This window comes from Pleuronectes platessa, chromosome 22 (assembly GCF_947347685.1).
Source record: "Pleuronectes platessa chromosome 22, fPlePla1.1, whole genome shotgun sequence".
NCBI classification, from domain to species: domain Eukaryota; kingdom Metazoa; phylum Chordata; class Actinopteri; order Pleuronectiformes; family Pleuronectidae; genus Pleuronectes; species Pleuronectes platessa.
The window spans coordinates 19,066,572-19,080,462 of NC_070647.1; the positions used below are offsets into that span (position 1 = coordinate 19,066,572).

The 13,891-nt window shown below is 44.7% G+C and overlaps 1 protein-coding gene across 1 annotated transcript; it reads left to right on the forward strand.

Annotated features, from left to right (window-relative positions):
* Positions 1 to 33: 33 nt before the first annotated feature.
* On the forward strand, positions 34 to 12,797 carry LOC128429072 (protein-methionine sulfoxide oxidase mical3a). The gene is made up of 32 exons (XM_053415354.1): positions 34 to 297; positions 419 to 626; positions 703 to 816; positions 896 to 997; positions 1,117 to 1,272; positions 1,346 to 1,446; positions 1,637 to 1,894; positions 1,986 to 2,101; positions 2,540 to 2,666; positions 2,750 to 2,843; positions 3,026 to 3,173; positions 3,294 to 3,490; positions 4,078 to 4,178; positions 4,255 to 4,317; positions 4,602 to 4,715; positions 4,907 to 4,984; positions 6,619 to 6,705; positions 7,490 to 7,652; positions 7,994 to 8,097; positions 8,959 to 9,031; positions 9,188 to 9,344; positions 9,523 to 9,674; positions 9,942 to 10,514; positions 10,592 to 10,674; positions 10,759 to 10,830; positions 10,975 to 11,025; positions 11,097 to 11,342; positions 11,441 to 11,534; positions 11,638 to 11,688; positions 11,756 to 11,855; positions 11,932 to 12,005; positions 12,208 to 12,797. The coding sequence occupies exons 1-32, from the start codon at positions 34 to 36 to the stop codon at positions 12,492 to 12,494; spliced, it is 4,608 nt and encodes a 1,535-aa protein (XP_053271329.1). The 3' UTR covers positions 12,495 to 12,797.
* The last annotated feature ends 1,094 nt before the right edge of the window (positions 12,798 to 13,891 follow it).

Consider the following 13,891-nt stretch of genomic DNA (forward strand, 5'->3'; position numbering starts at 1 on the left):
TTCCCATGGTGCCCTGCTCCCCCCAGGGTCACCATGGGAGACGAGCCTTACCAAGAATGTCGAGCTCACGAGCTGTTTGATGAGTTTGTGTCGGCGTCGACCTGCAGGGCGGTGCTGCAAACCTTCGGCCAGTTGTGTGAACATCTGCAGATGGACACCAGCACCGCGGAGAGGCCGCTGTACCGACCAATCAAATGCCGCCTCAATTACTGGAGGGCCAACGCTCTGTGGGCCAAGCTGGAACGAAGGGCCGCACAGCAGGAGTATCTGAGGGCCCGGGCCTGCAACAATACAACGGTACAGTTTATAGAAGTTATTGCTGTTATAAACGTCATCGACATTATATACGTTGTTTGACATTATATATTTTAAAGACGTAATAAAAGTTATACTGCTTCCTGTCTCTCTCGCTGGTAAGTGTGTGATTATTGGGGCGGGGCCGTGCGGTCTGAGGACGGCGGTGGAGCTGAGCTTCATGGGAGCTCGGGTGGTGCTACTGGAGAAGAGAGACTCGTTCTCCAGGAACAACGTTCTCCACCTGTGGCCCTTCACCATCCATGACCTGCGGGGCCTTGGTGCCAAAAAGTTCTACGGAAAGTTCTGCGCCAGCTCGATCGACCACATCAGTGAGTCAGTGATCTGCTACACGTGTGACAACAGCATCTGGATCCGCTCATCAGCGCCACCTGTGTTCCTCTTCAGGTATCCGTCAGCTGCAGCTGGTCCTGCTTAAGGTCGCCTTACTCCTGGGGGTAGAAGTTCACGTCAATGTGGAATTTAAAAACCTGGTGGAGCCGCCGGACGACCAAAGACGCAGTGAGGAAGTTATTTTGATCAAGAGATGAGCTTTTGATCTTTATACAGAGTTCACCTGTTTTCCTGTTCACCTTTCCAGAGGTCGGCTGGAGAATGGAGGTGAATCCAAAGTGTCATCCTGTCAATCATCTGGAGTTTGACGTCATCGTTGGAGCGGATGGACGCAGGAACACGCTGCCAGGTACAAAAACAGGAGTCAAGTTGTAATACGTTTCCAGCTGAGACGAACAAAGTCGAGTTAAAGTGATACCGTCCTCTGATTGGACAGAGGAGGTTCCTCCTGACGTGTGTGATTAACAGGTTTCAGACGTAAAGAGTTCAGAGGGAAACTCGCCATCGCCATCACGGCCAACTTTAAAAACAGAAACACCAGCGCTGAGGCCAAAGTGGAGGAGCTCAGCGGGGTCGCCTTCATCTTCAACCAGAGGTTCTTCAAGGAGCTTCGACAGGAAACAGGTTTTAATTTATGCTTTATGATTAAATTCATGACAAAGATTTCTGTTACTGTTCTCACATATGAGCGTTTCAGGGATCGACCTGGAAAACATTGTCTACTACAAAGACGACACTCACTACTTTGTGATGACAGCAAAGAAACGGAGTCTGTTGGAGAAAAGAGTTATTCTACAGGTACACAAAACACACTGAGGACTGACACATGCACTTGGTGGCGCCACAACCATCACACGTGTGTGGACAGCCACGGAATCGAATGGAAATCTGAAAAAGATATTTAGAAAAGTTCAACTTCAAACATCAGAGATAATCGTAGTTAAAACCAGGCAGGTCTGAAATAAAAGAAAATCTTTTCCTCTGTCAGGACTTTGCTGACACTGAGCAGCTCCTCTCACGGGGGAACGTGGACCATCATGCACTGCAGGTGTACGCCCGCGAGGCTGCCAACTTCTCCACTAATCACCAGCTGCCATCTCTAGACTTCGCCGTGAACCACTATGGTCAGCCTGACGTCGCCATGTTTGACTTCACCTGCATGTACGCATCTGAGAACGCCGGCATGATCCGACAACGCCAGGGACACCAGCTACTTGTCACACTGGTGGGGGACAGCCTGCTGGAGGTGAGACAGGTTCCTGACAGAGGTGAGGCAGGTGGAGGGACAGAAAGTGTGTAAACCTGTCTGTCTGTTTCTCTGCCCCCGCCCCCCTCAGCCCTTCTGGCCAATGGGAACAGGTGTAGCTCGTGGTTTCCTCGCGGCTCTAGATTCAGCTTGGATGATCAGGAGTTGGTCTCAGGGCGGAGCTCCGCTGGATGTCCTGGCTGAGAGGTGAGAGGACGCAACTGGACACCACACACACACAACTGGACATACACACACACCTGGACATACACACACACCTGGACACCAAACACACACACTACTCGACACCACACTCACACAACTGGACATACACACAGACCTGGACACCACATACACACCTGGACACCAAACACACACACTACTGGACACCACACTCACACATGTACACCACACACACATGGACACCACACATACAATGACACCACACACTACTCGACAACACACTCACACAACTGGACATACACACACACCTGGACACCACATACACACCTGGACACCAAACACAGACACTACTCGACACCACACTCACACAACTGGACAAACACACACACCTGGACACCACATACACACCTGGACACCACACACACCCACAACACTCACCTGGCGACATCTCTTGTCTTTCAGAGAGAGTTTGTATCGTCTCCTCCCTCAGACGACTCCAGAGAACATGCAGAAGAACATCAGTATTTTTTCTGTGGATCCAACGACACGCTACGTCAATGTCAACACACACCGTATCACACCTGACCAGGTACACGCATACAAACACACACACATACAGAGTCATCTGACCACACAGCCAGCCAATCTCATCATTGGATGATGTGTTTTCAGGTGAGACACCTGCTGGACACTGGAGAAGAGGCGGCGCTTAATGCAAACTGTGGTGACATCATCCACATGCCTTCGCCCAGGATGCTCGGAGAGGGTGATGTATTTAAACACCTCCCACTTTAAGATCACCCACCCTCAATAACAGCCCCCTCCCATTCAGCAACAAAATCCTCTAACTTCACACTAACTCCTCCCGCCTACCTGTTGATTTAATTAGTCCTCCTATTTTATGGCAGTTTATTCAGATTGGTCCTGTGTCTGGTTGCCGTCTCACAGACTCCGTGCCACAGACCAATCAGCTGCTGTCGTGGTGTCAGGAGCAGACGCGTGGTTACCGTGGCGTAGCTGTGACTGACTTCACTACTTCTTGGAAGAGTGGCCTCGCTGTGTGTGCTGTCATCCACCGATGTCGGCCCGATCTCATGTAAAGATAATTAATGTTAATAATTCATTATAGCTAAAAAATTGTTGATTGATCCTCTGACATCTCTAGAACGATTGCCGTCATTGACAGAACGCTGATTTACTTCCTGTTTGTCCTCAGAGACTTTGACGCTCTCGATGAGTCGTTGGTAGAAGAAAACACTCGTCTGGGTTTTGACGTCGCAGAACAAGAGTTGGGGATTTCTCCTTTGATGTCCGTGGAAGAAATGTTGTCAGTCGGAGAACCAGACTCTCTGTCTATGGTCGTTTACCTGAGTCAGTTCTACCAGCTGCTCAAAGATTCACCGCCCCCTGCTGGTGAGTGCACCCCACTGCGCTCTGAAAAACTGTTTATCTACAGGAATGAGTAGGAAACTCACAACAACAGATTATTAAACCAGAACATATTAAAATGAACACCCCGTTATTATATTATTATTATTATAGAATTTTTGCTGCCATCATTTATAATCAAAACACTGATATTGTTTCATTATAACACGTCAGAACTGAAACTTGATGGTGTTTCTCTCTCAGTTGTCAGAGCTGCTCATTGTTGAACTGTTGGTTTGTTTATAGTCTTTAAGGTCTTAATATGTAAAGAGCCTTGAGACAATGTATATTATGATTTGCCGCTATATAAATAAAATTGAATTGAATCTGCTCCAGGACACACTCCCCCCCCCTGCTGGTGAAACTGCAGGTTAATCAGATTGATCAAAACAATTGACCCAAAAGGACAAATGTTTAAATAACATGAGTCAGAAGAAGAAAAGGAATCAAATTAAAAACTAATTAATAATAAACAAACAATTAAATTAACAAACAAATAAGATAAAATGAAAAAAAGAGTCTAAATATGTAAAATAGTAAAGAAACTGCAATAAATGGTCTTGTTGTTTCAGGATGTTTGAGTCGGAGCTCAGATCTGAGGTCAGCGCTGGTCACTCCTGCCTCCCTCATCAGTCGACTTGGACAAAGTCCGTCCAGGAAATCGAACCAAAAGGTTCTGTCTGCTTGAATGTGTATAACTTTATTAACAGTGTTTAACATTCAGCTGAACGCAGCCTCTGTGTCAACAGGAGCTAAGAGACGCTGCAGGTAAAAGGAGGAAGACCAGTGGACTGAGTGAAGAGCAGCAGGAGGTTAGGTTTGAAGTCTTCTTCCACACAATTAAAACCTTAAATTAGAACAAAAAATCATCCATCAGTTTATGATTATTTCTATCTATCTATTTATCTCTATAGATAAATATATATATATATCGAGGTGTTATTTTTTCAGGTTGCCGTCCCTACGTTTCGTAACAAAAAGAGATTTCCTCAGATGTTCGACGACTTCAAAGCATTTTTAAAGGTCCGAACCTGACGTTTCCTTTTATCCTCCCTGGTCATGTGACCCTAACCCTAACGGGGGCGTCGACGGACAGGTGTGCGAGAACGCGTCTTTGTGCATGTCCACTGGATCCAGAGTTCGTCTGATGGCCAATCAGCTGCAAGCAAAGCTGGACCAGACGTTATCTTCTTCAGCTTCACCTCACCGGGTGTGTTCAGAGACTTTTCTGATTAATAATTAAGTGTAGTTGGGTCGTCGTCAACAACAACAACATTCCTTGATTGGCTTATAGTTGTGGAATGTTCCTTTAAAGACCTTTGTGAACAGTTTGTTCCAGCAGAACTCGGAGAATGGAAATTTAAATAAATGCGTGTTTGTATCATTTCTGTTGTTGACCAGCAGGGGGAGGTGTTGTCCAGTGTCCATCCAGCCTCAGAGTCTGTGGAGGCTGCTGCCCAGCCGTCGTCATGGAGACCGGTAAAGTCTAGGAGCAGTAGAGATGGTTGAAGATTTAGGATTTTTTTTTTCATATAAAACAACAAGCCCCGACATTCATTTTCCACAAGTAACAAGGTCATTTACACCATCAACATGTAGAACAGACAAGTCAAACTCAAGGCCCGGATATAATTGTACCACGGGCCGAAAGTGACCTGTGGTGAAATTATATCCGGCCCAAGATAAAATATCATATATCAATCTTAACTGGCCTGCCGAGAAATAGGACGCACACTTTTTGGGGGGGAAACTCCATAGACTGTGCCACGGTGCGCCATACCCGGCTAGACGCACACGGAGCCAGAGCTTCTCTCCACTCCTCTCACTTGCAGAGTAGTTGATGATATTAAATAATTTTTCCAGCGTTCCAGAGAACCAAGTGCCTTAACCGTCAAGTTCACCGTGTCTCTCACGCTTATCTCTCTATATTTTTCCTTCCTCCTATCTCCATCTCCCTCCGCCTGAGAGCCAGGCGGCTACACAGGCTCCACTAGCCGAGGAGCGAGCCTCCCGAGTATTCTGTGTTATTAAATTATTTTTCCAGATAGTAAATGACTATTCTAGGTGGAAACATCACTTTTTTAATGAAATATCTACATAGGTGTATAGAGGCCCATTTCCAGCAACTATCACTCCAGTGTTCTAATGGTACATTGTGTTTGCTAATCGCCTTAGAAGACTAATGGATGATTAGAAAACCTTTGAAAACCCTTGTGCAATTATGTGAGCACAGCTGAAAACTGTTTAGCTGGTGAGAGAAGCTATAAAACTTCCTTTGAGCTAGTTGAGTATCTTGAGCATCACATGTGTGGGTTCCATTATTCTCTCAAAATGGCCAGAAAAAGATAACTTTCATGTGAAACTCCCCGTCTATTCTTGTTCTTAGAAATGAAGTCTATTCCATGTGAGAAATCGCGAAGAAACTGATAATTTTCTACAACGGTGTGAACTACTCCCTTCAGAGAACAACACAAACAGGCCCTAGCCAGAGTAGAAAGAGAACTGGGAGGCCCGGTGCACAACTCAGCAAGAAGACAAGTACAATTATTTCTTACCTTGTCAATGTCTTGACTATATTTTCTATTCATTTTGCAACTCATTCGATAAATAAAAGTGTGACTTTTCATTGAAAACACGAAATTGTCTGGGTGACCCCAAACTTTTGAAGGGTAGTGTACATCTGGCTCTGGCAGATGTACATAAAATAATGGGTTAGGGTTAGAAAGTTGTCTACCTAAATATGTTTTCTAATTGCACTTTATCCAATATCCTGTCTATCATGTCTAATAAATGTTGACCCTGTTTGGCCCTCGACATGGTTACAGTTTAAAATGTTGGCCCTCTCTGTGATTGAGTCTGACACCACTCATGTAGAACATGTAAAATATGTTAGATCATGGAGAACATGTTTTATATGTTTTAAAATGTTCAAAGTAATCTATCATGTTTAACATGACCAGCCAACGTTCAATGTATGAAACTAAACATGTCTTCGATTTGATCAGATATATCAATGATTTTCTATGATTTATGATTCCAGGATTTTACAAGGATTGTACATGATATTTGGCCTTTAAAATATTTTCTATGATAATCCTTGTGTGTCTCTACAGAGAAAACGAACTCTTCAACAGGAACAGATGAGTTTCCGATTCAAAGAGAAGATCAAGTGTCAGAGCGCCCTCATCAGGGACGAGCAGGTACGATGCTGCAGTGCATTCTGGGTGTCTCTGTCACCTGTTCTCAAAAGAGGTGGAAACGATGAACTCTAACCTGGACTTAGTGGGTGTATCATGGTCGTTTGTGTTTTATTGTTGACTCTTCAGGGCAGAAAGTTTTATATCAGAGACGAGTTGAGATCAGCCTGAAGCTGCTCATGTCTTTTCAACCAGAGTCACAGATTGTAAAAATATATAGTCACAGCATCACGACACTGAACAAGACCAGGATGAACAACCACATCACTTCCTCCTCATTTATAAAATAAAAAAACAGTGGGCTGGGGATAGAGCCTTGAGGAACCCTAAAATGAAAATGGTCAACTAAGAATGTGGCCTGTGACCACAGAGACGGTTCTATAATCCTAACCCTAACCCGAACAAAGCAGGTTTAGAGCAAGAAGCTTCAGACCTTCACAGGTTTCTAGAAGGTGGGATAAGTGGTGTTTCTGTTCTATGGCAAGCTCCAACACCATCTATTCAAATATCCTTCATATTCATATATGACAACATCAAATAACCTTTTCCGTTTGCATTTTTAGAAAGTAAGCTCGTTTAAAACAAGTGGGAAAAATCTAATGTTTAAAATAAATGTGATTATGTTAATTACTATTCGGTGTAATGTTGAGATGTTGAGAAGAGAACTGATGGAAGGTTTGAAGGTTTGTGTCTATGATTAAAATATCTTGAACAACAAATCCGTTTTATCTTGTTTCTTCAAATTTTCACTGACGTGTTTCTTTTGTTCTTTTTTTTGTATCTTCAGTTTCCCGTCTGCTGCAGCGATGTCTGTTTCTTCTGTCAGCAGAGAGTCTACGTGATGGAGCGTCTGAGTGCTGAGGGCTTGTTCTTCCATCGCAGCTGTTTCCAGTGTGATTTCTGCAGCAGCGCGCTCCGACTGGCGGCTTACACCTTCGACCAACACGCCGGTTGGTTTCACTCCTGAAAATACGTCATCGTTCGCATAAACTTGAAAATATTTCTTTCCCGGTTGGTAGTTTAGCTAAAATATTTTGATGAAACCCTAATGGGGGATTAATTTTGACCATTGGTGTCCTCACTAAGATAGAAGTACAAATGAAGGGTGTATAGTTTTATGTACAATATGTGTAATGTTTGTTTGAGCTTTGGGATAGGGTTAGGGTTGAGCTCATTGGTCACATGGTGAGGGTTTGAAGTGTCAGATGGGAACAATTTGAACATTGATATAAAAACTACAGATCAGGCGCTACTGCATGTGTCCATCCTAATGCTGCATTCACTGTCTCAGGGAAGTTTTACTGTCTCCATCACTACGACTGTTGTCCGAACACCACCACGGCGAGGAGGAGGCCGACGGCGTCTGACAGATCAGCTTCACACCGAACATCTGTGGTAAGAACGCACAATGTTTTCTGACACTGTGAACAAATGAAAGTTAAAAGAATTTAAATATGTTAGAATGACTGATTGGTCACTGTAAAGTGTTTTGACTTAAATTTTCTATAAAAATAACTAACTACATACAGTGTTTTAACTTCATTGGTCTCCTTACAATATATATATATGTATATATAATGCTTATAAAAATAATTCACCCCCCTTGGATGTTTCACCCTTTTGTTGCTTTTATACATGAAATCATGGTCAATATAATTTGGCTTTTTTGACAAGAATTTGCAAAAAAGCTTCTTTCATGTCAAAGTTAAAACAGATTTTTACAAAACAATGTCAATTAATTACAAATATATAAGGTAAACATAATGATTGCATCCATATTCCGCTACATTCATTTTTTTTATCGACTTCTCACCGCTGAATAATTCTGACACCGCTGCTTCAGGACAGACGCACATTAAAGTTCCAGTCTGTGTCAGAGTCTATTTCCTCCTCTGACCTGCGCTCACTTTACACTTATCACAAGTTATTAGGACACGTACAGGACTGATGTTTACTTTGAGCTGGTTTGATCCGCATGTTTAAACCTGCTACACAACACGAGAGGATGTGACGCGCACAGTCAGGACATCAGGGTTAAAGTGAGCTGAACGATCCAGAGACATGAAACATCATCGATTTGATAACTTAATACATGTGATATGAGTTTATGTGTGAAGAGGGACAGAGACGAGCAAACCCACACACACACGTTTGAATGTCAGTGTTGAGAGCACAGACCAGTGTTAGGGTTAGGGATCAGTGGATCTGTGTCATGATGAATAGTTTGATTCAGGGGGGGTGTTGTTTTGTTGACAGGCGTCTCAGGGCTCAGGCCCGACCCTCCCCTCCTCTGACTCTCAGGACTGGGCGGAGCGCCGCCGCTCGTCAGGTGAGCGCTTGTAACCTGCATGGTCGTTTCTAGATTTCTTCTAGATTTGTCAGCTGTTCCCTCGGAGCCTCACTCTGGAATCACTGTGCTTTAGTGTGTGTGTGTCTCTGTGTGTGTGTCTGTGTGTTTGCGGCCGTGCTGGCGTGTTTGCAGAAGTTTCTGTGATGGCGGCGACGCCCGAGAGAATCGAGCTCGAAAACTGCAGACGAAGCTCGACCGAGGCGGGGCTTTGCGAGGAGGCGGAGCTCCATGAGATCTCAGAGGAGACGTTGAATCAGTTCAACCTGAATCTGGAGCAGAAACAGGAAGTGAGGTCAGAGACAACGCCGTCGACCTGTTTTTAATTTCAAGTAGAATCCAACTAAACTTTCAACTGTTACATTACAAATATCTCACAAACTGTCATTTACTGAAACCATCGTTTTTCCATTCATTGCATTTCATTTTCATCATCCTGCTCTTCATCTTCTTCTCTCTATTTGTGTTTTCAGTTCAGAGTCTGGGAGCGACCAGGAAGAGGATCAAGGAGGTCATGTGACCTCAGTGGACGTCAGCGCTTCATTGAGGGAAACTCTGCATCACCTCCTCAGGAGAAACGAGGATGAAGAGGAGGATTATGACGAAGGCAGTGAGGTGGAGAACAGTGAGTTTCACATCTGTCCTTTATTTCTGTGTGTTGTGTATGTCTCCCCCTGCTGGTAGAGTGTGAGTACACTCAGGTGTGTGGAAAACAGGTCCGAACCAATTCAACATCTTATTAAACTAAATCTTAACCTTAACCTAACTAGATCATATATAGATACATACTCACTTTTATTGAACAATCTTCTGTTTTTTATTCTGTGATTCTGTCAATCATTAAATATTAATGAATGTAAATATGAAGCATTAATCACCCCTCCCACCTCAGGGAGGAAGTTTTTTAACCCCGTCCCTCAGAGCATCTCCTCAGTGGCTGGAAGTGACATCACAGGGTCTGAAACACCTGTGGAGCCTTATTCCACACTTTCATCATTGACTCCGCCCCCTGGTTCCACTCCCACCACCACTTCCTTTATCACCATAACTGACTCCACCCACTATGACGGTAGAGACAGTGTGGTCACAATGGAAACAGTCAGTCAGCAGATTGTGCCCCGACAGTGGGGCTCCTTCGATGACATCAGCCCTGAACTACCACCGAAGAAACCTCTCCCCCAATATGAAACATGGGCGTGGTCAGAAGAAGCAGAGGCAGGGTTTGATAAGGAGGTAGAGACGGAAAGGTGGAGGAGGAGACATCACCTCCCCACCCCTCTGCAGGGCCTCCTCCAGCTGAAGAGGCTCAAGGAGGCTCCGCAGCCTGGACAGATGGAGATGGAAGGAGGCGGAGCCAGAGCTCTGTGGAAGGCGGTGTTCTCCGGAAACAAGAAGGAGACGAAGAGGGGCTGGAATTCACCTCCAGTAAAGACAAAGGTTACAGCCAATCAGAGGAGAGCTACAGGTGATGATATCATAATCACACATCTAGAAAGACGGCGGTCTTTGTGATGATGTTATAATCGTACTTCCTGTCTCCAGATATGAGAGGAAGTCTGACTGAAGAGTCAAATCTGGAGTCATCAGCGCTCCTGCAACGATGTTCGCTAAAACCCAGGAGCAACGTAAGCAACCAACCAATCAGAATTCAACCAATCAAAATACAACCAATCAAAATACAATAAGTTTATGATGTCTGGTGTGTGTAGCTACGTCTGGAGGTGTTCGATCTCACGTCTGAAATTCACAGAGTCACAATAACGGAAGAGGAGGAACAGGAGGTGATCAATACATGTGATGGATGTGTTATGATATGTACATGTTGTGATTGACAGGTGTTGTGATGTACACGTTATTTAGACCTGACGGTTTTTAAATCACATTGACTGGTTTTGTTTTTCGTCTTTCTTCTTCCTGCGTCTCAGCCGTTGTATGTTCCACATGCTCTGGCTTTCAAACGATCATACGCCATCAAGGTAATGAGGCATGTTGTTGGTCTCTAACGTCCTGGTGTCTGTCCACTCATCTGAAGTTTGTGTTGTTCCAGAGACACTCTGGGAGGGACAGACTCCCCCTGCAGGACGCTGATGGACAATCCTCTTGTCCCACTGAAGTTGTCGGGGTCATAGATGAGCCGAAGGAGCCGTCCAGTCTGAGCGTGAAGGAGGCCTTGTTCCACAGAAGGCGAGAGGACGAAGATGAAGACCTGGACACGAAAATCACCAGACGAGTTCAGAGAGCCGCTCGACGACGAGTGAAACAGGAACAACAGAAGAGACTTCACAAGGCTCAGGTGAGTTTACCGGAGGACAAAAGGTTCATCTGATGACAAGGGGTACAACTGACGACAGACACGTCCCTGTGTTATGTATAAAGTTGTTTGTGTTTTAGATGATCCAGAGACGTCTTCAGCAGGTTGAACAGAAACAAAGAGAACTGGAGGAGAAAGGAGTGATGGTGGAGAGGGCGCTGAGAGGAGAGGCTGGTATATATATATATAAAAATACACTGTGTACCCATTCAGGTTTACTCTACATCTATAAATATACACTGTTTATATACAAACATGTATACACTGTACTTATCAGATTACTATGGAGACTCTCTCGACTGTCAAGATGTCAACCTTCATCTCGGAGGTTAGTAACAAATATATATATTATGTTTACTGTCTGTGTGTCTCAATCTGATCTGTCTGTCTCTCAGGGCTGGGTCGTGTGGAGAACCCGGTTCTAATGCTTCAGTGGTTCCAGCTCGTTCAGCAGAAGAATTCTTTGCTTCGATATGAATCGGAACTCCTCATATTGTGAGTATCTGACCTGTGGTGTGGTTCAGGCTCACCAGAGGTTGACCTGTGACCTGTGACCTGACCTGTGTTTCAGTGCTCGGGAGCTGGAGCTGGAGGATCGTCAGAGTCGTCTTCAGCAGGAGCTCAGAGAGAAAATGGCCGTTGACGGTAAATTAACTTCTATTTTATTTATTTTTGTTTGTGTCGCCTTTGTGTAAGGGTTAGGTTTGGTTTATTGAAGTTTACTTTAAAGCAAGTGTAAAGACAGATTTCTTTGTAACTTGATTAGAGACTTTGAAGGTTTCTAATATTATAGGACAGATTTTGTGTGTGTTGCTGTGTTGTCTGACTTGCTGCTGCTGTTCTTCAGACCACCTGAAGGGGGCGCAGCAGCTCCTGGAGGAGCGTATGATGTTGGGGGAGATGTTGGAGGTGGTGCAGCAGAGAGACTCTCTAGTGTCCGTGCTGGAGGAGCAGAGAAAGCTGCCAAAGGAACACCAGGACCAGAATCTGGACCTTAAACCAGGACCTGGGACTCAGCTGATCCTGGACCTGGTCTCAACATATCCAGGATCTCTTCATCCAGCTGAAGTAAGCCTGACAACCCACAGTCAGGCTCTGTGGTCACATGATGCTGGTTTACACTTGTTAAGTTAACTAATTAAGTTTTGGAAGTCTTCTTTGGAGTAGGTCCAGATCCCCAAGATATCATCCAGATAACAGTAGTATTGGGTTTTTTGTTTCTGTACAGTCTACTTCCAATCTGCCATGTGTATGTTTGCATATGTCCGTTACATGGTCTCTGGTTGAGGTTGTGTCCGGTTCCTTAACTGGTCCAGGAGAGAGTGAGATCATGCATCACTGTGCCTTTTACATCGCCTCTAGCTCCTCCCACCATAAATTTCGTGGCTGGCGTGGTGGTAAGCTATTAGACTCGCCAATTAAAGATGATTAAACCAACTGGCGTTTTCGTATTTATTCTACTCAGGTTACGTATACTTTGGGATATTTTCTCTTTACAATAACTCTGCTTAGTCTTGTTGGGTGGGGCCTTCCTCAGGGTATTATTGCTTCCTATTATACCCTCCAATTAAAGTTTGCAAACCAACTAGCAAGGCGTATTAAACGGGTCTAGACCACATACTCAGATATCTCCTCTTTGGGTCTTTGTCCTTTACGATGACTCTGTTTAACCTAGTCGGGTGGGGTATAACTGCCTTTCCCAGGTCTTTCTTCCTGTTCTCTTATACACTTCCAAATCTAACCCTAACCCTAAAGCTGATCAAACCAATTGGTGTGGAGTATTCAATTGTGTCCTGAACATATACTGTCGAGTTTGACTTCTTTAGACCCTTCGTCATTTGCGGTGTCTCTACTTAAAGTAGTTGGGTGGGGTATCTCCAGGGGTATTGCCTTGCTCAGGGATTAATGGGTTAGGGTTAGGATAAGGGATGAAAGCACATTGGAGAAGGAGATATTCTTGAATAGGGTTACGCCGGGTTCACACCGGACGCGGAAGCGATGCCGAAGCGTGGCGTAAGCGCAGCGCCAAGCCTCTGGCTCCCATCCACTCCCATGTTAAACCTTTGTGCCGGTCACACCGGACGCTGAAGCGCTGCGCCACGCCGCGGCTGCCTAGCGCCGTGAAGCGATCGTTTCGGCGTCGAGTCTATTTTTTCCGCTTGACGCGAGCGTATCGCGACAGGAAACACACTGAAAAATGATTTAAAACGATATAGATGATCAGATATGCATCCCTTACTTTGTATTCACGGTCTGTTGTCTTGGAGTTTTAATTTTACCACTTTTACCAACCACATTATTAAATGTCCCCCTCTGCCCATCCACTACAGCCACACAAGCAGTGATAAAGATAAAAGAGAGGGGGGGGGGGCTACGTATTCTCCACATAGGCTTGAGTGGAGAATACGTAATTTACCCCCGACACCCGACATTTAACGGAGCAAACAGCGGAGAAGTTCTTCAACATGGATGACATTAAATTAATCATTGAAGTGGAGAAGTATAAAGACAACACTAAAAAAGACATGTTG

Coding starts and splice junctions, on each gene's coding strand:
- LOC128429072 (XM_053415354.1), top strand. CDS start 34: ATGGGAGACGAGCCTTACCAAGAATGTCGAGCTCACGAGCTGTTTGAT. Junction 2,102..2,539: donor CTGGATGTCCTGGCTGAGAG/GTGAGAGGACGC, acceptor CTTGTCTTTCAG/AGAGAGTTTGTATCGTCTCC. Junction 11,343..11,440: donor AGAGACTTCACAAGGCTCAG/GTGAGTTTACCG, acceptor TTTGTGTTTTAG/ATGATCCAGAGACGTCTTCA.